Raw genomic sequence first — 22,816 nt, forward strand, 5'->3', positions numbered from 1 at the left:
CCCTTTTCCCCCCCCCCCATCATCCACCTGAGCTCCTCCGTGCTCCAGTGGGGATGAGCAGCAGCTCAGGTGTAGCATTGCCTTCTCTTGCCCCTCGTGGTGGAGCTGCTGCCTGCTCACGGCTGGAGCAGCAGCCATTCATTGCTCCCCAGCTGAGCCAGTAGCTTCGAGCCCTCGCCTTATTTATTGAGCTGACAGGTCTGTCCCCTGCCCTGTACCCCCCCCCTTCTCTTCCCAACCCCCTTTATTCCTCCCCATCTCTTTTCCCTTATCCCAAAGTCAAAGCAATACTCTGGGGCCTGCAGTGCGCTGCGATACGGAGCTGCCATCGTCGGGGGATCGTGGCTGTGCTGCAGTGAACTGGAACCAGGGGGGGATGGGGGGTAACAAGGGGGGTTTGGGGGGGTCTTGGGGGGGGGGTCTGAGGGGAAGGATCTTATTGTAAGGAAAAGGAGGAAAAAAAAACCAATAAGAGAAAGCAAAGCAACCAAAAGCCGTTTGTATAAAGATGTTATTTTTGTATCGCATCCAACCTCCTCCTGCATGTCGGCAATAAACGTTGGTACGGAGAGCAAGGTGCTCACTGAGCCCCGAGGTGGGGGGGTGGGGGGTGTGCAGCCCCATTGCAGTGCAGCCCCATTGCCGTGCAGCCCCATAGCGGTGCAGGGTCCCAATTCACCCGGCTGGGAGGGGCTGTAGGGCACTGAGCTGTGGGTCCCCACTGTTAGTGCTGCTGTTGGGAGCAGCTCGTTGCCTTGAAGCTGTTGGTGCTGCTGGAGTCAAAGCGGAGTGTGAAGAGCCCTGGGGCTCAGCACGGCCCCGCAGCTGCTGTTTGCGTCTGAAGGATGAAGTGCAGTCGGTCCCATTGCAGAGATGTGCAGGTAAGGAGACCCTCCTGCAGTATAAGGGCTGTGTTTGTGCTTTGGAGCTGCCCCCATTCCCCATAGCTCTGTACCATCCTGGCCATGGTGCCTCCCTGAGCAGCAGATGGGGCTGGGATGGGACTTGGGCCCATGGCTGGGAATAGGACAAGGCTGCGCTCCGTGCATCCCATGGGAGCGGGACGGAGCTGCCATTGGCTCCAGCAGGGAGTGCTGACCGCCAGCCTGCGCCGAACTATTTCCTGTTGCTGCAGCGTTAATGCTAAACAGACCTTTCTCTTTCTCTCTGTCTCTCTACAGCCCAAAAGTGAGGAGGCTCCGCTGCCGTCCCGGTGAGTAACAACGTGGGCTGATGGGGCACCTCGGTCACTTCCCAGCCCGAAGGTACCGGCTCCGTGCTGTCCCATACCCGGTGTTGGGGCGTGGGGAGAGGGCAGGCCGGGCTCAGTGCTCCGGGACGCGGCTCTGAGGGCTGCAGGGCTGTATTTAGGGATATGGGGTTGTTCAGTGCTTGGGGATGGGGATGGGAGGGGGCTGAACTCACAGCGCTCAGTGCAGGGATGGAGTTTGGGGGCATCACAGTGCTGGGTGCTGCAGGGCTGACCTGGTGCTGCTGCTCCGGGGGGGCTCAAGGGGACAGTCCCCATCCTTATGGCCACCGCAGGCCCTGATCCCCCATCCCAGCAGTGGCCCCAGGGCTGGGCTCTGTGCTGGTCTTCTCTCCGACCCACAGGGCTCAGCATTGGGGCTGCTCTGCACGGAGGGCGCTGGGACCTTCTTGGTCACCCCGCCAGCCCTTGTTATGGGGTATCATCCCCAGCGCCTGGCTCTGCCCGGCCCCACTGCAGGCAGCTCCGGACTGTCCAGGGCCCGTTCTGCTGATGTGTCACATTTTCTGCATTTCTTTCCTCATTCTTTCGTCCGTGGAGACGGTTCTGGGAATTGAGAGCTTCCTTCTGCCAGGGCCTGAGCGCTGCATCGCCTCCACCCCATAGCACGGCCCCATAGCACGGCCCCATAGCACGGCCCCATAGCACGGCCCCAGCCCCACACTAGCACTGGGGGGGATCCTGGGCAGGGGGAGGTGGGTCTGTGTCTCCCTCTGTCCCCTCCCAGCACTTTCCCATAGGAAGCTCAGCACTTCACCCCATGGCAGCATGGGGTCAGCGCCCGCCCCACGTCCCTCCCTCTGCTCATCCCACCGCTGCCCTTTGCCCCATGGCTTGTCCTTGTCGCTGTGCCACAAGGCAAACAGCCGAGGCTCGTGGGAGGAGCCCTGGGGTGCACAGGCTGAGCAGGACCCCATCAGGTCCCACCCGGAGCTGTGTCCCACGGCGGAAGGCCCATCCCGGTACCGCAGATCCGCTTGGAGGAACCACATCCTGCCCAGCCCTGCAGGAAGGGCAGAGGGTGTTGGGAGCTGCACGGTGCGCTCAGCACCCACCGGGCTCAGCTCCCTGCCCCACTCAGCCCATGTCCCGCAGATGCTCCACGTGTGCTGACCCCCGAGGCCCTCAAAGCCATGGAGAGCCGCAAGCAGAACATGGAGCTGCTGAGCAACAGCATGGCCGCGTACGCGCACATCCGAGGTGAGGACATTGGGCACAACCCATTGGGGGACCCCGAGGTTCCTGCCCACCCGCTCAGCCCCGCTGTTCCAAACCTACAGCCAACCCGGAGAGCTTCGGGCTGTACTTCGTGCTGGGCGTTTGCTTTGGGCTGGTGCTGACGCTGTGTCTGCTGCTGCTGCGCATCTCCTGCCGGCCCCGCACTCAGCGCTCGGCCCGGCCCGGCCCCTCCGACCTCAGCGAGGACGATGATGATGATGATGATGATGATGATGAAGAGGAGGACACGGTGGATCGCGCCGCCTCCGAGTCGCTGTTGCCGATGACCGAGATCCCGTTGGAGTGTCACGGCCCCGGGGACGGCGCTGCTCCCATCAACGTCTTCGCCTCGGCCGAGGAGCTGGAGCGGGCGCAGCGCCTGGAGGAGCGAGAGCGGATCATCCGCGAGATCTGGCGCAACGGGCAGCCCGACCTGCTGGGCTGCGGGACGCTGAGCCGCGGGCTGCGCTACTGAGCGGGCACCGGGAGCACAAGGACAAACAGCTGCACTTGGAGCCATCGGTACGAAGCTGGGCGGGGGGCTGAGCGACCCCTGGGATGCAGGCAGGGCTGGTGCTGCCCCCAGCGCGGTGCTTTGTGCCGCTTCCCATTCGTTTCCATTCCTTCCAGCTCCGGCCTTTCCGACACCTCCGGATGTTTCCCGGTGGGCTCAGAGCTGCGCCCCCCCCCCCCCCTTAATCGGCCCACGTTGCTCCCATCCCCCCCCCACCCTTCGCCCCTCCTTCCACCTCGACCAAAATAGCTCCATCCCGGCCCCGCCGGATCCAGATGTTTTCCAGATGTTCTCAGTCCCACGCCGGTGGCCAAAGGCCAAACCGTGCAAAGGGCTGCGGGTGGGAAACGCTGCGGGGGCTGCGAGGAGGAGGAGGAGGAGGAGGAAGAGCCGCGGCTCCCAGCGCTGCTCCCAGGCGGCAGTAGCGACCCCACGGCATCAACCCCACGGCAGGAACAGCCCTGCGACCCTCCTATGGAGCCCTATGGGGCCCTATGGAGCCCTATGGAGCCCTATGGGGCCCTATGGGGCCTTTACTGGGTATGGAGGTGGAGTGTCAGAGTAAAGCAGGGGCTGCCAGCAGGACAGGAGGGTGAAAGGCAGAGAGACACAGAAGGAAGCGTTACAGCCAACCTCAGCGACTGTGTTTTATTTGTATAAACAAACGTCGGGGGGTTTTAAGAGGAGCCGTTTGAGTCCAAACAAACCGAACCCTAATCGGTGTGTGCGGGGAGGGGGGGGCACAGCAATGGGGTGGGGGGCACGGATTGAAGGGGGTACAGCAGAGCAGGCCATGCCTACAGCCTGGGGCTGCCACCAGCTGCTGCTGAGGGCTCTCATTGCAAGCAGGAGCCATAAAGCCGGGAGCAGGACAAAGGGGGGGGTGTGGGGGGGTGGGCTGCCTTCATTGTTATAAAAAGATGAATAAAAAAAGACTGAAAAAAATCCTCATTTTGACCTTTTTTTTAAGCCTGGGGGGATGAGCTGCCTTAGGAAACTGTCAGCAGGGGGCTGGGGGGGGTCAGCAAGGGGGGGGGGGTACAAAGAAGGCAGGGCTGCAGCACACAGCAGGACTAACACTGCACACACAACATATGGGGGGGGGGAAGGAGGGCAGCTGCTCCTTTTGCTTTCAAACCACGCTCATTCTGCTGCCCCTTGGCCAAAAGGGGAAGGGGTTAAAGGGGGGGGATGTTAAAGGGGGGGGTGTTAAAGGGGGGGGTGTTAAAGGGGGGGGTGTTAAAGGGGGGGGTGTTAAAGGGGGGGGTGTTAAAGGGGGGGGTGTTAAAGGGGGGGGTGTTAAAGGGGGGGGTGTTAAAGGGGGGGGTGTTAAAGGGGGGGGTGTTAAAGGGGGGGGTGTTAAAGGGGGGGGTGTTAAAGGGGGGGTGTTTAAGGGGGGGGGTGTTTAAGGGGGGGGTGTTAAAGGGGGGGGGTGTTAAAGGGGGGGGGTGTTAAAGGGGGGGGTGTTAAAGGGGGGGGTGTTAAAGGGGGGGGGTGTTTAAGGGGGGGGTGTTTAAGGGGGGGGTGTTAAAGGGGGGGGGTGTTTAAGGGGGGGGTGTTAAAGGGGGGGGATGCTAAAGCCCCCCCCCATTAAAAGGTGACATTAAAATAAAAGAACAGCGGTTTGGTCCCAAGGAGTCAACACTGAGATCTTTATTCACATGCTTCAAACGCTTCATCTTTTTAACGTAAAGAACCAAAAATGAGGTTGTGGAAATGACCATCGAATGGATGTTCCTACGTAAAAAGGCCTAAAAAGGGTTAAAAAGAACTGAATACACAACAGGGAAAGGGGGGAGGGGAAATGGGGCTGGGGGAGCCAACCCCGAGCTGCACTACTTCAAATGATAAAAGAGAAACAAAACCCATCAACTAAGGGGGGCACAAACCCAACCCCACGGCGCCTTCAAAGCCTGTTAGCAAAAGAAACCCCAAAGAACAAAGTGAGGAACAACCATCCTGGGAGGGTGACGGGCACAACAGCCTCAGGCAGCACTTCCAACCTCATTCAGTCCGTCTTTGGGAAGAGATGCGCTCGGTGAGCGGAACCCAAGCAGAAATGATGCATCAGTTCTGACCCACGTGGATGGGGGGCAGAGCTCTGACAAGGCAGGGAACTTGGGGGTTACAGCAGGGCCCCCCAATAGGGGCTCAGCTCCTGGGGCCGCCCTGAGGCCCAGCACAGCCCACGTTGCTCCCGATACCGCGGCTATTCGGCCGCAGACTGCAGGCTGTCTTTATCCTCCCTGTTCTCCGTCCCGCTCTCGTCGTCTTCGATTTCTCCTTCTTCCCCACTGAATTTATCGTGGGCCCATTTGGGGCTGGTGCTCGACTTCCTGAACATGAAACGGCCTCGGCCTCTGGGGAAGGCACCGCGGCCGCGGCCTCTGCTCACCCACTTCTCTGCGCCTTCGCCCTCGCGGTCGTCATGCTGTATGGGAGGAAGGTAAGGACAGCGGTGACACACAGAGCTCAGCACACGGGGAACCCAGCTACACAGTCAGAGATAGAAGGCAGTGAAAGGAAGGCCAGGCTTTATCGTTTGAGATAAAACCATGTTGTTCCACACGCTGACACCTACCAGGTAGTACTTCTTGCTCTTGGGTGTGTATTCAGGATCCCAATCCTCCTCTCTGCTTCTCTTCTGGAAGTCGTTGTTGCCACCGCTGTTGCTGTTGTTGTTGCCTGAAAAGTTGCCTCTTCCCCATCCTCTCCCCCTCGCCCTGAACTGCTGAACAACGAAACGTGAAAGGAAAGTTAAACAGCTGCGCCAGCATCGCTCCCTTCCAAAGCACCAAGAGATGCGGGGCTGCTTCTGACTGCACTGCAATTGGCACGCGGGGTGGGGAAGCACTTACAAAGGTCCCTCGGGCTCTTCCTCTCTCATTTGGGCCTGTGAATTCCTTAGTTCCAAGTCGGGACTTGTCAAAGCCTGAGCTGCTTTCCTCCCTCTCCTCGCTCTCCTCGGGATACTCCTCTGCTTTCACTGAATGCGAGGACCGTGATGATGATGAGCTGGATCTGGATCTCTCCCGCACCCTTCGGTGCTTCCTGTTCCAGTGATAGGAAATAAAGGGGGAGGGGGAGGGGAACAGCACCTGGATTAATCACTCAGCAGTAACCTGCTGGCTAACAGCCTATTGGATCAGCCCCCATCAGGACAAGGCTTTCCTTCTGCTATGAGAAGTCACAGTTCAGCATCATCCATGACATACAGATCTAGTGGAGGCCACAAGGTTCCTCAGCCCTGGTTCTGCTGCTTTTAAAGCAGCCCACTAGGAGATAAGGGCCCATTTGAGACCAGCAGCCTCTATCCCTTCAGCCTCCTTCCCAGGGAACAGGCATTCATTCACAGACCTTTAGTCACACAGAAAAATTAAGCTAATAGAAAAGGACCAAAGTGAACTTGAAGCAAAGTTCAGCGTCGCCATTGACTGTAACTGGAACAAGAAGAAAAAGGGACTTACCCACTGTGACACACGGCGCCTTCCCATTTACCTTTACCAGTTTTACTTTACGTTCCAGATAGACACAATGGCATCAAGAAGGGATCATTCACACCTCGGCAGCAGTTACGTCACAGGTGCACAAGCACATAAACCCGAGGCTGCCTCCAGCTTTAACAGCAGGCACATGAAACGCAGAAGGAAAAGGCTACGGGGTTTCCTACATACTTTTTCTTTGAGCCTTTGTGACTTTTCTCCGTTTTCTCAGTCGATCTTTCCCTTGAGTGACTGGAATCCCTGGACTCCACCGACTCTCTGGATTTATCACGTTTAAGATCTCTTTCCTTATGTTTTTTACGGCGCTCGATATCAAGGCGCAGGTCAACAGGATCATCCTTGTATTTCCCTTCAGCCTATAAGGGCAGGGATGGGGAGAGATTAACACACGGACCCGCAGCACCTGCCATTCAGTACCATTACTTTACTACTGACTGCACAAACTTGTGGAGAGCTGGGGTTTATCTGAATGCTAGCACATCACTGTGCATCCTGCAATGGAGCATTGGCTATAAACTCAGCTTTGATCTGATTTCAGCCTTTCTACATGTTTAACTCTTTAAAACGGCATTAGAACAGCCTGCTCATAGGGGGAACACTGACACTTATTGTACACCACAGCCAGTGAGATGAGAGCAAGTTGGAAACCTAATGTGTGTATGTGGCAGAAATGCAGCATGCCAGGAATGCTGGAAGGCCTGGAGACACTCGTCACAGGGCAGCAGCATCCAGCAGGGCTCTATAAACTTAAGGAGAAGCAAAAGCTGTTTGCCAGCTTGGAGTCACCTGGGGCAGCAATCAGTGAGTGCGCCAAGAGATGGAGGCCACTGGAATGCAGTGATCAAGGCTGTTTATTTGGCTGTGTTGGCTTTAATACCCCATCAAGAAGGTTTGCTCTGTGGCAGACAGCACCCAGAGAATGGCTCTTCCCCTTGCCCAGGGGGCACCACGTGGAAGGTGCCCAAAAACCAACCAGCTCTACAACAAGCACCCAGCTCGTGGTCTGTGTGTGTCAGCTACACAGTCTGGTAACGCTTGCTCGAGGTTCAATTGAAATGGCTGCCTAAACGAACAGCAGGCCACAATGGTTTCCTTAGGAAAGGAGTTACCTGGGGGTGCTCCGAGAGCTGCAGCTCTTGGCTGAGGTTCTGCTCTGAGTGCACAATGTGAACTGACAGTGCTGAGGTTCTGCCAAACGTTTACCCAAGCAGCAGTGGGAACCTGCACACCACGCTGCCAGCAACAACACAGCCCCCACAGCAACTGCATCTACACAGCTCTAATCTCGGGAAGTGCATGACTCGATAACACAACAGAAATGAGATTAATCGCCTTGAATGAAATACAACAGGATTAGTTAATTCTCCAGCTATTAAACTTTTTACTTACATGAGTTTCTAAACACTCTTTTTTTGTTTGTTTGTTTAAATAAAAATGCCAAAATAACGCAGGTGTTTTGGTTGGGTTTTTTTTTTTTGGCTCTTCTACTTTCCCCAGGCAAAGAGCTTTAATTTCTACTCTGAGAATACAACTGCTCCCAACACGGTGGATGGCAGATAAGTGACAAACTCAGCAGCAGCTCCCTTATGTGGCACAGCAAACACCTATTGGGTTTGGGAGGGCACGTCTGTTTCACGGAAGGCTGGCGAGCCGTTTGGAAACCAGGTTTATAATACACTCTGCCAAGCTGATGCTCAGAGTTCAGGCCCATCAAATCCATCTCACCATCGTCCATGTCAAGCCACCAAGTGTTTGGAAAGAATCGAAAACAAATATGAAACAAGTAAGGTTTCAGCAGGACTGATCAAAAATATCTCTTCAATGTAAATATGCACCCAAGGTGAATACACAAAGGTTACAATCCCAAACATTGCGTTAAGCCGCTTCTAGGATGGTTTATGGTAAGCAATTATGGCTTAACGCGAGCTACAGCTAAACACACTGCATTCCCAAAGGTCTGCTCTAGGACAACAGGTGCTGAATGTTAACTAACAGCAATCAACAGAAACGGTACAGCGAGTTGTTAGAACAAAATCCATCACCCTCTTAACAGTGTATTTCGCTTAGCTAAGTATTTAGTTTTACTCTCCTCTCTTTGACATGCACGTCTCTTTGAAAACATGGTTGGCAATATTGCATGTATACAATTGATTTGATAATACTTACAAGCAGACAAATATCACAAAAAGTCTCTTCTCTCATCATGGGCACTTGTTCCAAAAATCCTCTCATTTTTCTCAAGCTCACCTCAATTGATTTGGGGTCATTTACCATAGTCTAACCACTTCACAAAGGTTGTTGATACATTTTTAATAAAAATTAACCCTTTGTAGTTCATTTTTAGAATTATGCCCATCCTTAAAAGAAAAACACAAACTTAAGTAGAGAGTAATTTAAACAAAAACATCACTGTTAAGTTCATGCCCAATGCACTCATTTTGTTGAATTAAAACTAAGCAGAGTGACAGTTCACCTTGAAGCTGGGATCTCTGGAGCTTTTCGATTCCTCTTGAGAGAATCCATGCTTTCTAAAAGTACTGGGAGAAATATCTATCCTCCTGCAAGCAAAGGAAGCACAGAGAGACCATCTTGGTTACAAGGAGACATCGGACACGAAAGCTTAAGATTTGCTTTAAAGGAGACTGTCATATATTCCCAAAGGGATTGGAAAACTCATTTTTCCCCACTTTTGATGAAGCTCCTACAGAGCACCTTAAGTTCTCTGAGCCAACTGTTCTCCTGATGTGAAGTTACTGCTCACTACGTATCTGTTCAAGTTCTCTTCCGGATGTAGACAAAAAAAACATCTCACTTTTTCAAGTTGCTTACCCAGTAACATCTAAAAGATGTCAGGTCTAAACGTCAGGACTCCAACGACAGCCCAAGCCATTGCCTCCCCTCCAAGGCATCACTTCTTGCTCATGGATTTAATAACTGACTTCCTTAGGCCGGGTAGGAGATCAGATATAAGACTAACACGAAGGCCACGCTGTACTACTCCCTTAGCCAGGCACAGATAGACCCATTTGCTCCTATTTTTTGAGTTATTCCAGAACGACTGTAGAGCTTAAAGCCTGAAAGCCCTCCTGCCACGCCACCAACCTGTGAATTTCAGGGCTCTTTTTATTTTTAGCTGCTTCTTGTTCCATTCCTTTCTTTAGGTATTTGGTAAAGCGTTCGTTCAGCGTCATTCCTGACGATCCAAAGTGATGCTCTGTTGGAGGGGTTGAGTAAACAATGCCACAACATTAATACCATTTTTTGTAAAAAGAAAGAGCTCGTCAGTCCTACAGCTTGGTCAAATCTAACAATGGTTGTCTTCCACCACCTCAAGGGAAGTTTTACAGAAGGTACAGCCAGACTCTTCTCAGAGCTACATGATAAAAGGACAAGAGAGGATTACCACAGGCTACAAGAGAAGTTCTGACCACATATAAGGAAAGCACTCCCTCCCAAGCCCCCACCCCCAAGTGAATGTGGCTGAGCACTGGAACGTTCAAGCTCGACACCACAGATTTTCAACATTCAACTGGATTCAACCCCAGCCAACGTGATCCAATGCATATGCTAGCACTGCTTCGAGCAGGAGGCTGAGTTAGGTCTCTTAGAATCACCTCCACCCTGAATTATTCTATCGCTACATCATCATCAGTTGCTTTTGTTGTCTACAACTTATCTCCTAGAGAACAACTTTCCAAGCATGAAAAGCACTCATTTGGGCAAAGTAGGGAGGAGTGAACCTCCATGTGAGGACACGCAGACTTTGACCTACCTCTTACATGATGGACTATGGTCACTATGTGTTGAGCAAACAGTTCAGAAGGACTTCGCTGAGACTGAGCAGATTGAATATGATGAAATATGGAACGAAACTCCTGCTCTTTTTTGTTGCTGTGCACAAGGTCACGACACAGCTTGCGTTCCTGAGCAAGGATGCCACTTGGACTAGAAAAACAAACAGGCCACACAAAACAGAACACAGGAATCAGTCCGAGATGACTAACGTTTCAGAAGTCAGAAGCTGACTGCATTTTTTTTCCCCATGTAATGCTATGAAATCACCTGCAAAACATCCAATAGCTTAAGCAGACCGCTCATTTAAATCCCTGAAATACACTAATCTAGGTTACTGTAGTAACTCAGATCACTGCTGCTCTGTACAGACACTGAATGCTGACACGCCGTGAAACACAAGCTCCTTCTGAACCACGGCTGGCTGCAATCCTCTGCTGCTGCTCCTAAATCCCAGGTTAACTTCTAACATCCCACATGAGCACACGTGAACACTTACTGGCTGCTTGTGTCCCAGCGCGCTCTCTGAAGTACATTTTACTGTCTCAAGATTTCTTGAAACAAGGCAGAAGTGGCTGTCAGTGCTTCCTAGAGTTTCGGTAATGCTACGTTGAGAATAAGTGTAAGTGCTCTCCAGAGGAAATGCCATTTAAGCTGCACTGTCATTTCACTGTACCTCTAATTTTCTATCAGCAAGAAGCCACTAAGCAGCCAGCTCTTTCCAGAGGCCGTTGTAACACAGAAACTGATGCAGAAGCACTTACATTCTGAAATGACCTTACATCTAGTTGTAGGAAAAAAATCAGGACAAGTTATTTAACCTTTGGACTATACCTTCATCATCTGTACAGTGGCAATCCCTCCAACCTCCCGCCATACAAAGGGGCCATACAAGTCCTCCAGTGCCACAAAAATTCAAGCTTCCATCAATGAAAAAAAAATGCAAAATGTGAAGTAATATTTATCAAATATTACCAAACCACGGCAGACACTTACCGCGCAAGATCTTCATCAAAGGAATCCATCCGAATATTGACCTGGGCCTCACGAGTAATGGAAAAGGAGGACTTGCCAGGAGCCAGCCCATCTCCTTTGGAACCTGGCTTCTCCTTTACCTCAGAGGCCTTCCTTGGTGGGGGAGAAGAGCTTTTTTCCTGGCTTGTTTTATAAGTGGTCACCCTGAAATTCTTTTCAGGGACAAAGCCCCGGTGACCCGGCTCAGCTCTCTTGGACGCCGGCCTCTCTTCCTTCTTAGATCTCTCCGAGTAGCTCTCCTCCTCCATTTCCTCAGACTTTCTCTGCTTCTCTTTTCCAGGTGGCAAGAACACCACACCTTCCCACTTGCCTTGCCTATCCTCTTCTTGACTTTTACTCGATGTTGCCACCACTTTCGACATAAATTTGGGCTCATCATCAAAATCCGAATCCTTACGGCCCTTGGCCTTTTCTTTCTTTTCCTGATCATCCGATTCCTCTTTGCCATAATGACTTTCCTTGTGGAACTCCGGGGCCTTTGGCTTGTCAAAGTCATCCCGGAACTTGTAGCGCTTGGGTGACTGACTGCCACGGTATCCCTTCTCAGAATCTGCTTTGGATGCATAGGAATCCGATTTTGCCTTTCCATCTGTTGATCCCACCTCAGAGAAATTCCCTTTTTCTTTATTTTTTTCCTTCTCAACGTTTGTTACTTTCTGATCTTTGTCTTTCCCATTCTCTGCCTTCTGCTCTTCCAGATACCTGTTCATAAAACAGATATTACTGTTAGTTTTCTTATTAAAGAGAAGTCAGTATCTCAGTGAAAAGCAGCCAGGTCTTACAGAACATCAAGCTATGCATGTACAGAGGGCTCTCACCAGGCCCTAAGCAGTTAAGATGTACAGCAGATTTCTCAGCCTTGACTTAGGCTTTCAGATGTCGATAAATTCAACAGATGTAGAAGAAAATGGATATGCAGAACTGATGAAATGAGGCTTAAAACAAATAAAGCAGCTTACCCACAGATGTATTTGAAGGAAAATAGTAACATCTTACCCAATCGGTTTATTTACTTACAAACCTGCTTCAGGAGAACAACACATCAAAACTTTCAAACTGGGCTGTTCTGCTTTAAACAACATACTGGAAATAAAAGGCTCAAAAGCTACTTCAAATTTGGGATGCAAGTTTCATAGGTAAGCTAAATATTTCATGACAGACTGCAAATACAAATAAAAGCAAAAAGGTTAACAGAAGAGAATATTTACTTTGCTGGGAGAAGACAAAACACTCAGTGAGAACATTTCATCACAAGATAATTTAAAGCATCGAAGTTATGTTTTAAAGCAGTCATTAAGCAAAACCTTAGCTTTAAGGAAAGAGAAGCAAAGCCCAAGGACATGAGTCCAGAGCTCTGGAAAGCCCAAGCCAAAGTCACACATTTCTCCTTTCCTTCTTTAAAGTTCGGACATCCCAGATAGGGGAACAGTCCAAAAATAACTTAAAAGAATCAACTTTAAAGCACTTATGAATGCTTCCATCCCCCGGCACTCCCCCAGCCTCAGTCCAGCTGCAGACACTGAGCAGTGTGCACAGGGAGAGCCTGCCCACGCAAACCACCTCATCAGAACACAAAGGAACACATCACTTGCCTCTTGGAGAAGGCTCCTCCACCAGGAGCTGTGCTTTCCTCCTTCTGAGATGCCCCATACATGGAACTGATTGGCGTTGGACTTTTGCACACAGGGCTCTTTCTTGTTGGACTCAAACCTGACGAGCCGTGATCAAACGGACTCTGATGAGATCCTGCCTGAAAGGAGGTGCTGCTCTGCGACGCAGAGCTCATCTGAGAGGGGTTGGACAGTGGGGAGCTTGACTTCTGCAATGGACTCGGCCGAGGAGAACGCCGCCTCACCACAACTGATTGCAGAGGGCTTTTTAATGCAGGGCTGCGCTCCCTCGGGCTGAGCTCAGGTGCAGCAGCTCTCGATGCTGAGCTGCTACCGTAGGTGGACACATCTTGCCATGGTTTTGATCCCTCAGACGACTTGGCATCTTGAGCAGCTGCTCCTGAAAACGGCTGCTCTTTAGAATCATCGCCTTGGTTCTCTCCTGCAGCCTGAGACGCCCGGGCTTCCTTGGAAGATGACTTCTTCTCCTTTCCAGATTTACGCTTGGAAGACTCAACTCGGCTGTGGTTGGAGGAAGACCGAGAAGAGGAAGATCTCCTCGACCGATCAGATGACGACTTATCCGAATTTCTAGAGTGACTTCTAGACCTTGGGGAAGGAGACCTTCTCTTGGGTGAACGGGAGCGGGACCTCCCTCTCCGAGGGCTGTAAGCTTGGCGGTAGTTTTGCCAGTTAGACCTGTAATTCCCATATCCTCCTCTGTTATATTGGCCCCATGGATAGAACCCTCGATTTCGGCCTCGGAAATAATATGGTCTCCTGTATCCTCTGTTATGACCTCTGAAATCCCGGTTCTGATAGACTCTTGGATGGTTCCTTTCCCTGTTATGAGATGGAGAATATGACCTTGAACGGGACCTAGAACTGATAAAAAAAAAAAGACATGTTGTTATTATTGGCAATAATATAAGAAGGGCAATTCAGGAGCATACGGTGCACTGCTCTAGAGATCAAGCTCCAAAAGGTGAACCAGCTGCCACAATTCCAAAGCTCCAACTCAAACCAACAGAGGGATGCAGTCCTCTGACAGCCTGACACCACGAGGTGGCAATGTTTGGTGCTCCCTCTGCTCACTTCCTCCTGACATGAAAGCTCTGGCTATTGAGAAAGAATAGAACTGAATCCATGACAAGTCCAAAGCCTGCAAGAGGACTGATCTAAAAGATAAAACATTAAGGGGGAACTGTGTCAATGGCTCTTCCATTTCAAAAATACACAACTGCAGTTGTGTAACTGCTCAGAAGCCCCACTGTAGCTCAGGTTTCAATGCCATCTTCACAGCGAGGATTTGCCAGCTAATACCTTCTGCTTCGGCTCGAAAACACCCACTACTATGCAACAGTTAAAGTCACAAAGAAATCAACAGACATCAGGCAGACTGACACAGCAACAGGACTTAGAAAACACAGCCAGTCTCCAGAATGAAGAGCAGAATAATTGCTGTGACCCACACTGCAGAACCCAACAGATCCTTATGCCAACAGACCACGTCAGACTCACCTCAGCGAGCATCCCAACGCCACACAGGAAGATTTGTCTGTACTAACTCCCTCCATACTAATTATTTAACATTCTCTACAAAGCAGCAGATTCAGCAGCAGTACGAAGGCAACAACTAATGCTGGCACAAGCTGCCTTTGTTTTCAGCTACTACAGTTCCTTCACAGCTAGGCAGATCATCCCGAATGACAATACGTTTTCCAGCATTCCAACTTCCCTCTGCAAAGAACTTGCTTTGATGGAAGTCTCCGCCTCTGAGTTCTGTCATGTCCCCTCGCTCCAACTGTATGTTTATTACAGTCTTTGCATTTCAAAAAATCCCTAATTGTTAACAGTTGCATATGTTTACAGACTACTGATTTCAGGACAAATGTTACTCCTTTAAGATTATTGAAAAAGCAGCTGGACAGTTTTATTCCCAGCCCAACTACAATCTCTTTGCCAGATACAAAACGTTCAGCTGAAGGGAAAGGAAAAGGCAGCCATCCTGACAAGACAAGGAAGAATGGGCCTTTAGCTGGCCTGACAAGAAGCAGTTCAGGGGGGCAAAGCAACTACTATGAACATTATGGATTTCTCAAAGCTAACTGCAGTTAAATTAACTTTCTCTACTTCATACAGCCAGAACTCGTGCTTTCGTTAACTGACTGCTGTATGCTGAGTAGAGGGGCAGGGAAACAAACAAATTGCCCCTATCTTTCCTAGTTGTGTCTATTAACTGACATGGAGACTTGATTGCATTTTTAAGACCCAAAAAGCATGCAACACGTGCAGAAGTCTCTCAAGTCTGGGATCAATTATATCAAAAGCCTAAGGAAAAAAAAACCTTGAGATGTTTAACAACACAAAGGAGTATGTTTTGCTATAAATCTTCCCCGCTCTGACCACAGAACAGCTGGCCGGGGGGAGCAGAGAACCACTCACCAGGAACTGGCTGGGCATGGTCAACAGGTGGTGAGTGATTAGACTATATCCATAGAACAAGTGGTGCACATTTTTTAATCATCAATATCATTTTCTCTTCCTTTTCTATCCTATGAAACCGTCTTTGATCTCAAATCAGAAGTTTCCCCCCACCTCCCTCAACTGCAGTGCTTAGCTGCCTGCCAGGTTACACTATAACACATACAGGTTGGCAGGAAGCACCCTAAGACGTAGGACACCGTCTGCCCTAAAACGTAATCCAAGGCTTCCATGGAAAAGAAGGAAGAGACAAACCACCTGACCAGGAAGAACAGTCATACCCACAGACCTGAGAGCTGCACACACTCACCTGAGCCTGCGTTTCCTCGAGCGTGAAACAGAGCGAGAACGGGAACGAGATTTGGAGAAGGAACGTGAGCGTGACCTCGATCCGGATCTCGAACGAGAAGAACGAGATCCAGATTTGGATTTGTTGGTTTTAGACATCTTGAGAAGCACTCGTCAGTCACACCTGAAGGAAACAGTGAAATGAAAGTCACTGGAATGTGGAGTCATACCTGGGGGAACAGGCAACACCTGCAGCCTGAGCACCGCAGCGATGTGAAGCTCAGTAAGGCTGCAAATATGGGTGCTTCAATTGGCTGTCTGCTACCAGCCACATGCAGCTGAATTCAGAACAGAACATCTATTTCAGTCAAAGGAGGAAATCTGCAAAAAGAATAAGAGGTTTTCACCCAGAATATTTATGAGATTGAGTGCTACATTTGAAAGCAACAAGTTAATGGAAAAACCAGGGACAGGCAGAAGCCATGCAGCTAGCTTCGGCATGACAACCTTTAAAGAGACATTTAATTTCAACCACATCACCAGCAATACAGACAGCACCAACAGGCACGTTTTATGATCTCTTCCCACAGGACTGGCAGCAAACCTAATGTACCAGGGTGACAGGTCAGAACGGCTCTGGTGTCACTTCTGCCCTGCAGTTCCTCTGCTTGCAGTGGTTGACCTATTTAATCTCTGGTATCCAGCCATAAACAAAATTCCTTAGAATTTAACATTCGATCTTGTTGCAAAATATGCTCCAGGATTTGATTCCCTGCTGGTTTTTCTTTCAGTTTAGTTCTTCGGTCGAAATGGAAAATGCTTTGGTCCCTGACTTGGAGAAGAGGAAGCGAACTCCACTCCCTCACTCCTCAGATTAAGTTTCCCGTTGCTATTTGCCTTCACAGAAACCCGAGAGCTCAGCTGCAGGCTAGGAAAGGAAGCAGATGCCAGGGGGAGCTGGTGTTGGGATTCTCGACTATTCCACATAGGGGTTAGTGTAAAGATTTGAACTCTGCAATGCCAGAGACAGTTGACGAAGCTGAGAAGAGAAACTGCACTCATTAATCAATACTTAAGTTTCATTCACAACATAGGAAGCAATTTATCTAGCGTTTAACAGGCCGCTGACTTCCCCACCATCTGCATCATTTGCTTCCCATGAAGGAAAGCAAGACTACTGGAAGACCACATTGTCATCACATCAGGCAATTTCTGCATGAAAAGCCAGTAATGGCTTTGGAGAGGTTTCAGCAGGTGCTTCCCTCTCAGCACTCACCTAGGTGAGCCAACGAATTTGTGGCCAGATAGGAAAACCACCTTCAGCAGCTTGGCAGGCTGATCAGGTTAAGATAATGAGGAAGTAAAATGGCTGAACTGCAGTCCAATGTGTACTGCACTTAGTACCATCACCAAATACAAAGTGAGGTCAGTTCTAATCCCTTCAACCCCTCCTTAAGCTGCTTACTCCTGTGCCGATGAATCAAGTCAAGGAACTGATCCAGCTGCAACGTCAGTTAAAAAAAGGCAGCCAAATATGAGTCCACGAAAGTCTGGAAAAAGATCTTAAAAGTATCACCTGCTTGAAGCCATTTACATCTTTGTAGTGTACCTGGATTCACAGCTCTTACTAACCAAACATTACTGTGGTACAGGTGCCAGAAGTTCCCTTGCTTTTGTAGTTATTTTTAATCTTTGCCGGTGCTTTTCGAGTTGCTTCATTCCTAACATGAGGTAACTCCCAAAAGAATAGGAACTAAACTTCTGGGTTCTATCAGTAATCACAAGGTTAAGCAAACCGAGTGTTGGAGCCATTTCATCTCCCACATTAACAGGGAGTTGTAACCCTACTGCGATGTACACACAGTCCTTCCAACAATTATTTACTTACTGAGATAAAACGAGTCCAGGTGCTCAAAAAAACAGCTCTGGAATACTCTGTTCTTACAGTGCTTCCTAAGGATGGCTCTGACTTTAGAGACAGCTGTAAAGGAAGTGAAGATGAGCTGTGAGAGCAGCACTGGCTGCTCACTTACCTCACCAGTTCTGTTTCCTCACTGAAGATGGTGCTGGGCTCCCAGAGCACACAACCTCACATAGCTAACACAATCCTTTGCAAAGCATTAGAAAGTAAAGCATGGCTGCTCCTGAGCAGCAACTGCAGCAGAAGCATTTACACAGTGCTGTGGTGACTCCACATTAACAATCTGCTCTGAGAGGGGTCAAGTTTCCTTTCTGTTTGCAGCGAGGCAACCGCCTTCCCATAGCACTGACTCCCTCTACCTTAAAAGGGACACAACTGCATCTACCGACCAACAGGTTTTCAGATGGAAAACCAGCAGCCTGGAATCTTCTCACTGACAACATTTCTTACATTTGGAGACTATTACAAGAATCAAAAGTTTGCCTTCTTCATTTCTAAGTCCACTCACTGCAAACCATCATACTCAGATAACACAGTAATAGAGAATGCTCTTACTACTAAGCCACTTCAATGGACTTTGCCCAGAAAAGAAACTTTTGTCATGAAACAGTGTCAGAGAAGTTAATGTTTCACAGGCTTTATGTCTTCTGACAGAACTCAACTCAGCTCCAAGCAATGAAAAAAATCACTGCCAAGTCCACTGCTGTCAGAAACTTCCTCTGGGCACCCAAGCCTCACAATAGTTTTACACTGCTTTTCAAGCAGCCACTGACTGCAATCAATGCTTTGCACAGCAGCACGGGCAACAAAGAGAATTCAACTGAGTTTAACTTGCGGCATAGCCACAATAAGAGATGGAAGAAGTACATTCCAAATCCCCGGACAGTTTTACCACCTTTGAAGATCCTGTTTTCTGTGGTGTGCCTACCTGCTCGAGCAGCTTCACACTCCGCACCCTTCAACAGTCAGTTTTACCGTCTGAGTTGTGTCAAATATGAAACCAGGAAACAAACCTGAAATGAGAAGATAATACATTGAAGCACTCAGTATTTACAGGATCACTTTCTGCTGTCAGCAAGCAAAAGGAGCCAGCTTCCTCAGTTCCAATTTCAAGTGCAGCAGCCTTCGTCCCAGTCAAGATCCTTCTCTGCAACTTTAAAAACTCAGGAAACAGAAAATCTGAGCAATTAGAAATGCAGTCCTACAGAGATCGTGCAACTTACAGCTCCATAAAAACCACCACCTCCATGCTCCTTAATTCACCTGGAAGAGGTAAGTAAACGGCACCTGCAGATGGCAGGAGGCTGCGGTAAGAACAGTGCCTGAGTATTAGGTAAGATACGATGAAAGATAGGAAATCAGAAGAGGCACTGAGCAGAACTCAGCAGCAACCAACCACTATCTTTAGCATGGACAAACTACAGATCATCAACTACAGATGTCACCAGGGTTTTACTGCTGCAAACTGTGCCTTAATGATGAAATCTGAGCTAGAAGCTTCAGCGCAAGGAACCAGAGCTTAGTTTTCTCTAAGGGCAAATTAAAAAGAAAAGAAGACCATGGCAATTACAACCATCACGAACGCCTATATATCAGGTTGAAAGATGAAAATAACCATCCTAAATCAGTTAAGCACAGCACCCAGCACCGCTGCAGATTCCATATAACGGCTGGAAGATTATTTATAGGCTCTTCCAATAAAGATTGATTCTGCAGATTGTTTCTTTGAACGAATCCTTTCCAAACTGTGTGACCAGCTGCGAACCAATAGATGAGTTTATTTCTGACACCAGTTCCTTGGCTATAATCTGTTTGATACATCTTTGAGCTTTAAAAGCCCTACGTTTAAGTGTTAGTGACAAGGAGCTCAAAGAAAACGTCCATTAGATATCAACATGTACGGCTCTGGAACAGAAGTCAGGCAGCTGTTGTAGGCTTGTACTCTCACAGCACAGGAACCTATGGGGTTACCGGCCAAGCTTTCACTTCTCTCTTCCAAGACGACAATGAAATGCAAACAGCAAGGAGGACACATGCTGGCTGGCTGCACAAGCTGCAGCATCCTCCCGTCACAGCTGAAGCTTTTCCTTCCCTACCAGCACCTCACACCACAAATCACAACGGGCTAAAGATGGCCTGGAGGTGAAACTCTGAGCAGCTCCATTTGCTCACACATCAAGGGAGCACTGGCTACCAGAGGCTCTGTTATTCCTGCACATGCAGGACAGCATCCCCAGGGCCCCCAACACCCCACAGCCAGGCTGGGTGGCACTCAGGGCTTTTATTCTTTGTATGGATGCCACAGCTTCCGGTTACCATGGAGTGAAACACTGCAAACACCATTCTCAGCTGGCATGAAATGTAATCCCATGAGTTTACTATTCATAGCTCTGACATGATAAAGCTAAATTAAGCGGGAGCTCTTAACTTTCCCTGACCTAGTGGCAACGACTCCCCCTGTCACTCAGCCCCTGCTATAGGGCTCTGTCCCACCCAACAGGGGTGGATGTTTCCCTTCTTGCAATCGTGGAGCCACAAACCCAACCTGCCAGCTGCCAACAAAATGGCACCCGCCTGTTCCAGCCACTGCTCCAAGGGGACTGCAGCAGCAACGAGGGGAGAAACAAGATGAGCCCTTGTGCTGAACCCAACCTGCTCCCTTCCTTCATGAAAGCCACTAACAAGCCTGCAGCCAGACTTCCTCCTTGCTGAAAAAGGAATCTGCTGCTATCAAACCTTAAGTGGGATCAGTTCCAGGTGCACACAAGTGCAACTCAGTACGCGTAAACTTCTCCAGATAGAAGTTGAAGGTCTGCGTAATGCTTAAGCAATTAACAAGCTTGGACATGGCAAAGTGCCTTTTTGCCAACACAGAGCCAAGCAGGCTTAAACAAAAAGCAAAATCTTATATGGCTGAGCACCCATATCCTGGTGTTCAATGCACAGAAACCTGTCCAGGCAGCCCTCGCTGAAGGAATGAACTACGGACTGTTTTATTCCCCCCCCACAACATGGAACTAAGAATGAGAAGAACAGAAAGGCACCAGCATAAACCCAAACACTTCTAGAGACAAGGAGCCACAAGCAGAGAGAGGCATGGATTGAAAAACAGCACACACCTGCTGCTGTCAGCTACAGACATGCCACATAGCAGCCAGATTTACCACCGCTCTGCTCCTGTGCAGCAACACCCTAAAGAGATACCAAGAGGAACATGTTACACTGTGTCCTCGTTGAGGCCAAGTTGCTTCTTTACAGTAAACTACCAGGTAAGCACCAAGAGCTTCTCGCTTCTTTATGCCAGGATGAGAAAGGATGCTAACTGAAATGCTGCTAACTGAAATGCCTGCAGGTCCACACAGGATCCCATTGTGCATCCTGGCAGCATTGCCTTGCACCTTTCTCCTCATCACAGGTGGAAACCCCACATTCTCATACGTACAAGTGCACAGAGTCTGATAATACTCAGGACACTAAGGCCTATCTGCTAGAGCACTGCCTTGAGAGCCATGTTTTTAACAGGCAGTGCTAATTTAAGGCCTGCTGAGGTAACTCAGAAAGCTCATTTGTTATACATGCCTCTCCCTACTCCTACTTTAACAAGTTGTTCACAGTGAGGAGAACGTGAAACCAAAATATACAGAAGAATCCTGCAGGAAATCAGATATAATCACAAGGCCCTGGAGTCTGCCAAGTCTTCTGGGTCACAAAAGCATGAACTTTTGACAGCTTTCTATGCTAACTACCTGATTTTATCCTTTATCTGCAGTTAAATGGCCTAACTAGGAAGGCGGCTCATGAAGCCTGTTGCTTCCTCGCTGTGCTAAGCACATGCAAAACGACAGAGCATTCAGAGCTCCTGAATTCCTCCAAACACGCTGCTAAGCCTCAGCAACCATTTCTGCAGCCTCTGCAATGCAATTTGCAAGACCCATTCCCACAAGCCGTTTTCAAACAAACGGCAATCAGGTTCCACAACCAAAACCCACACAGAAACCCTCCTCAGCCACAGCACCAGCCAGGAGCAAAAACCAAAAGACACACAGGAAACAGACCTAAAGTTTCACCTCGTCCTCCCCATCAACAATTACATTAATTAACCATCTGACCTCGCTACCAGAGGGAAGGAACATTCCAGGAGCCCTTTGCAGAGGGTAATGGGGTGATGAACTTGTCTGTGCTCTTTGGAAAGCTTGCTGAGTGACCCAACAGCCTCGTGCACACACACACTCTGCCTTCACAACGCTGAAGCAGCAGCAGACAGAGGCCCTCCTCCTCCCCCATATTCAGCAGTTCTAACGTCCATCTACAACGCTTCTCAGCAGTTCTAATGTTCAACGCTTCCCAAGCAATCGGGCGTATTGCTCGCTTCAACAGCGCCCTCCCCTCAGCAATAACGTGTTTGAATCAGACGCATTAAGGCACACGAGGACGAGCACTTCTTACACCCAGCACACAACAGGACTGAGCGCTGCAGGGCTCCGAGCTGCCCATCCCCTCCCCGCCACCCCCGGGGCGATCCCGGCGATGGGATGAACCGCCCAAAGGCCCGGAGCGGTGCGAGGCTCAGGGAGACAACGGGAACCTCCGTGTCGAGGAGCCCGGATGAGGCGCCGCGGAGAGGCCCGGAACGGCCCCAACCGGTTGTGTGCCGCGAGAAGGCGGCGCTGGGCCCGGCCCGACCGCGAGGCTTCCTAAGGGCTGCGGGATCGCACCGAGCGCCGCCGGGGCTGGAATGGGCGGGGGGGGGGGGGGGGGCGCGGTAAGGCCCAGGATGGGAGGGGGGAGGAACGACGAGCAATACGCGGCCTGCGATGGGAGAACGGCCAGAGCGCGTCGTGCCCGCGGGCCGGGAGGAGAGAGAGGGCAGGGGGTCGGCGGCGGAGCGACGGAAGGGCGGCGCCACGTTGGGCCCGCGGCACTCACCGGACACAGCTCCGCCTGCGGCCTCCTCGGCGCCCAGCCACCTCCACCTCCTCCTCACGCACTTCCGCTTCGCGCCCGCCCGTCGCCCGCTCGCAGAGGATGCCGGGAGAGGAAGTCCGGACCCCCACAGCGCTCCTCCCCTGGCAGGGCGAGCTGGACTACATAACCCAGCGAGCCTCGCGCTGGGCACAACGTCACTTCCGCTTCCTGTTTCCCGCCCCTCACGCCACCAAGAGGGTGCGGCTTCCGGCGTGA

The 22,816-nt window shown here is 50.3% G+C and overlaps 2 protein-coding genes across 11 annotated transcripts; one reads left to right on the forward strand and one right to left on the reverse strand.

The window, feature by feature from the left end:
* Positions 1–717: 717 nt before the first annotated feature.
* EVA1B (eva-1 homolog B) lies at positions 718–3,940 on the forward strand. 6 transcript variants are annotated; one of them, XM_072355593.1, is made up of 4 exons: positions 718–881; positions 1,182–1,213; positions 2,352–2,470; positions 2,551–3,934. In XM_072355593.1, exons 1-4 carry the CDS (start codon positions 846–848, stop codon positions 2,961–2,963), a joined length of 600 nt encoding a protein of 199 aa, XP_072211694.1. In that variant the 5' UTR covers positions 718–845; the 3' UTR covers positions 2,964–3,934. The 6 variants fall into 6 exon arrangements, with proteins under 6 accessions (XP_072211694.1, XP_072211696.1, XP_072211693.1 ...); XM_072355595.1 differs by having other exon boundaries at positions 764–881; positions 2,366–2,470; XM_072355592.1 differs by lacking the exon at positions 718–881 and having other exon boundaries at positions 899–1,213; positions 2,551–3,010; positions 3,119–3,244.
* A 697-nt stretch (positions 3,941–4,637) lies between these two features.
* THRAP3 (thyroid hormone receptor associated protein 3) lies at positions 4,638–22,688 on the reverse strand. Of its 5 annotated transcripts, none has more exons than XM_072355652.1 (13): positions 22,562–22,688; positions 18,564–18,648; positions 17,603–17,695; positions 15,737–15,898; positions 12,925–13,827; positions 11,294–12,034; positions 10,278–10,450; positions 9,608–9,719; positions 8,979–9,063; positions 6,677–6,861; positions 5,861–6,053; positions 5,584–5,730; positions 4,638–5,433 (listed from the first exon to the last, which is right to left on the reverse strand). In XM_072355652.1, the coding sequence occupies exons 4-13, from the start codon at positions 15,871–15,873 to the stop codon at positions 5,212–5,214; spliced, it is 2,898 nt and encodes a 965-aa protein (XP_072211753.1). In that variant the 5' UTR covers positions 15,874–15,898; positions 17,603–17,695; positions 18,564–18,648; positions 22,562–22,688; the 3' UTR covers positions 4,638–5,211. The 5 variants fall into 5 exon arrangements, with proteins under 5 accessions (XP_072211753.1, XP_072211748.1, XP_072211751.1 ...); XM_072355647.1 differs by having other exon boundaries at positions 5,584–5,733; XM_072355650.1 differs by lacking the exon at positions 22,562–22,688 and adding an exon at positions 20,755–20,828 and having other exon boundaries at positions 5,584–5,733.
* Positions 22,689–22,816: the final 128 nt, after the last annotated feature.

This window comes from Excalfactoria chinensis, chromosome 22, assembly GCF_039878825.1.
Source record: "Excalfactoria chinensis isolate bCotChi1 chromosome 22, bCotChi1.hap2, whole genome shotgun sequence".
NCBI classification, from domain to species: Eukaryota; Metazoa; Chordata; class Aves; order Galliformes; family Phasianidae; genus Excalfactoria; species Excalfactoria chinensis.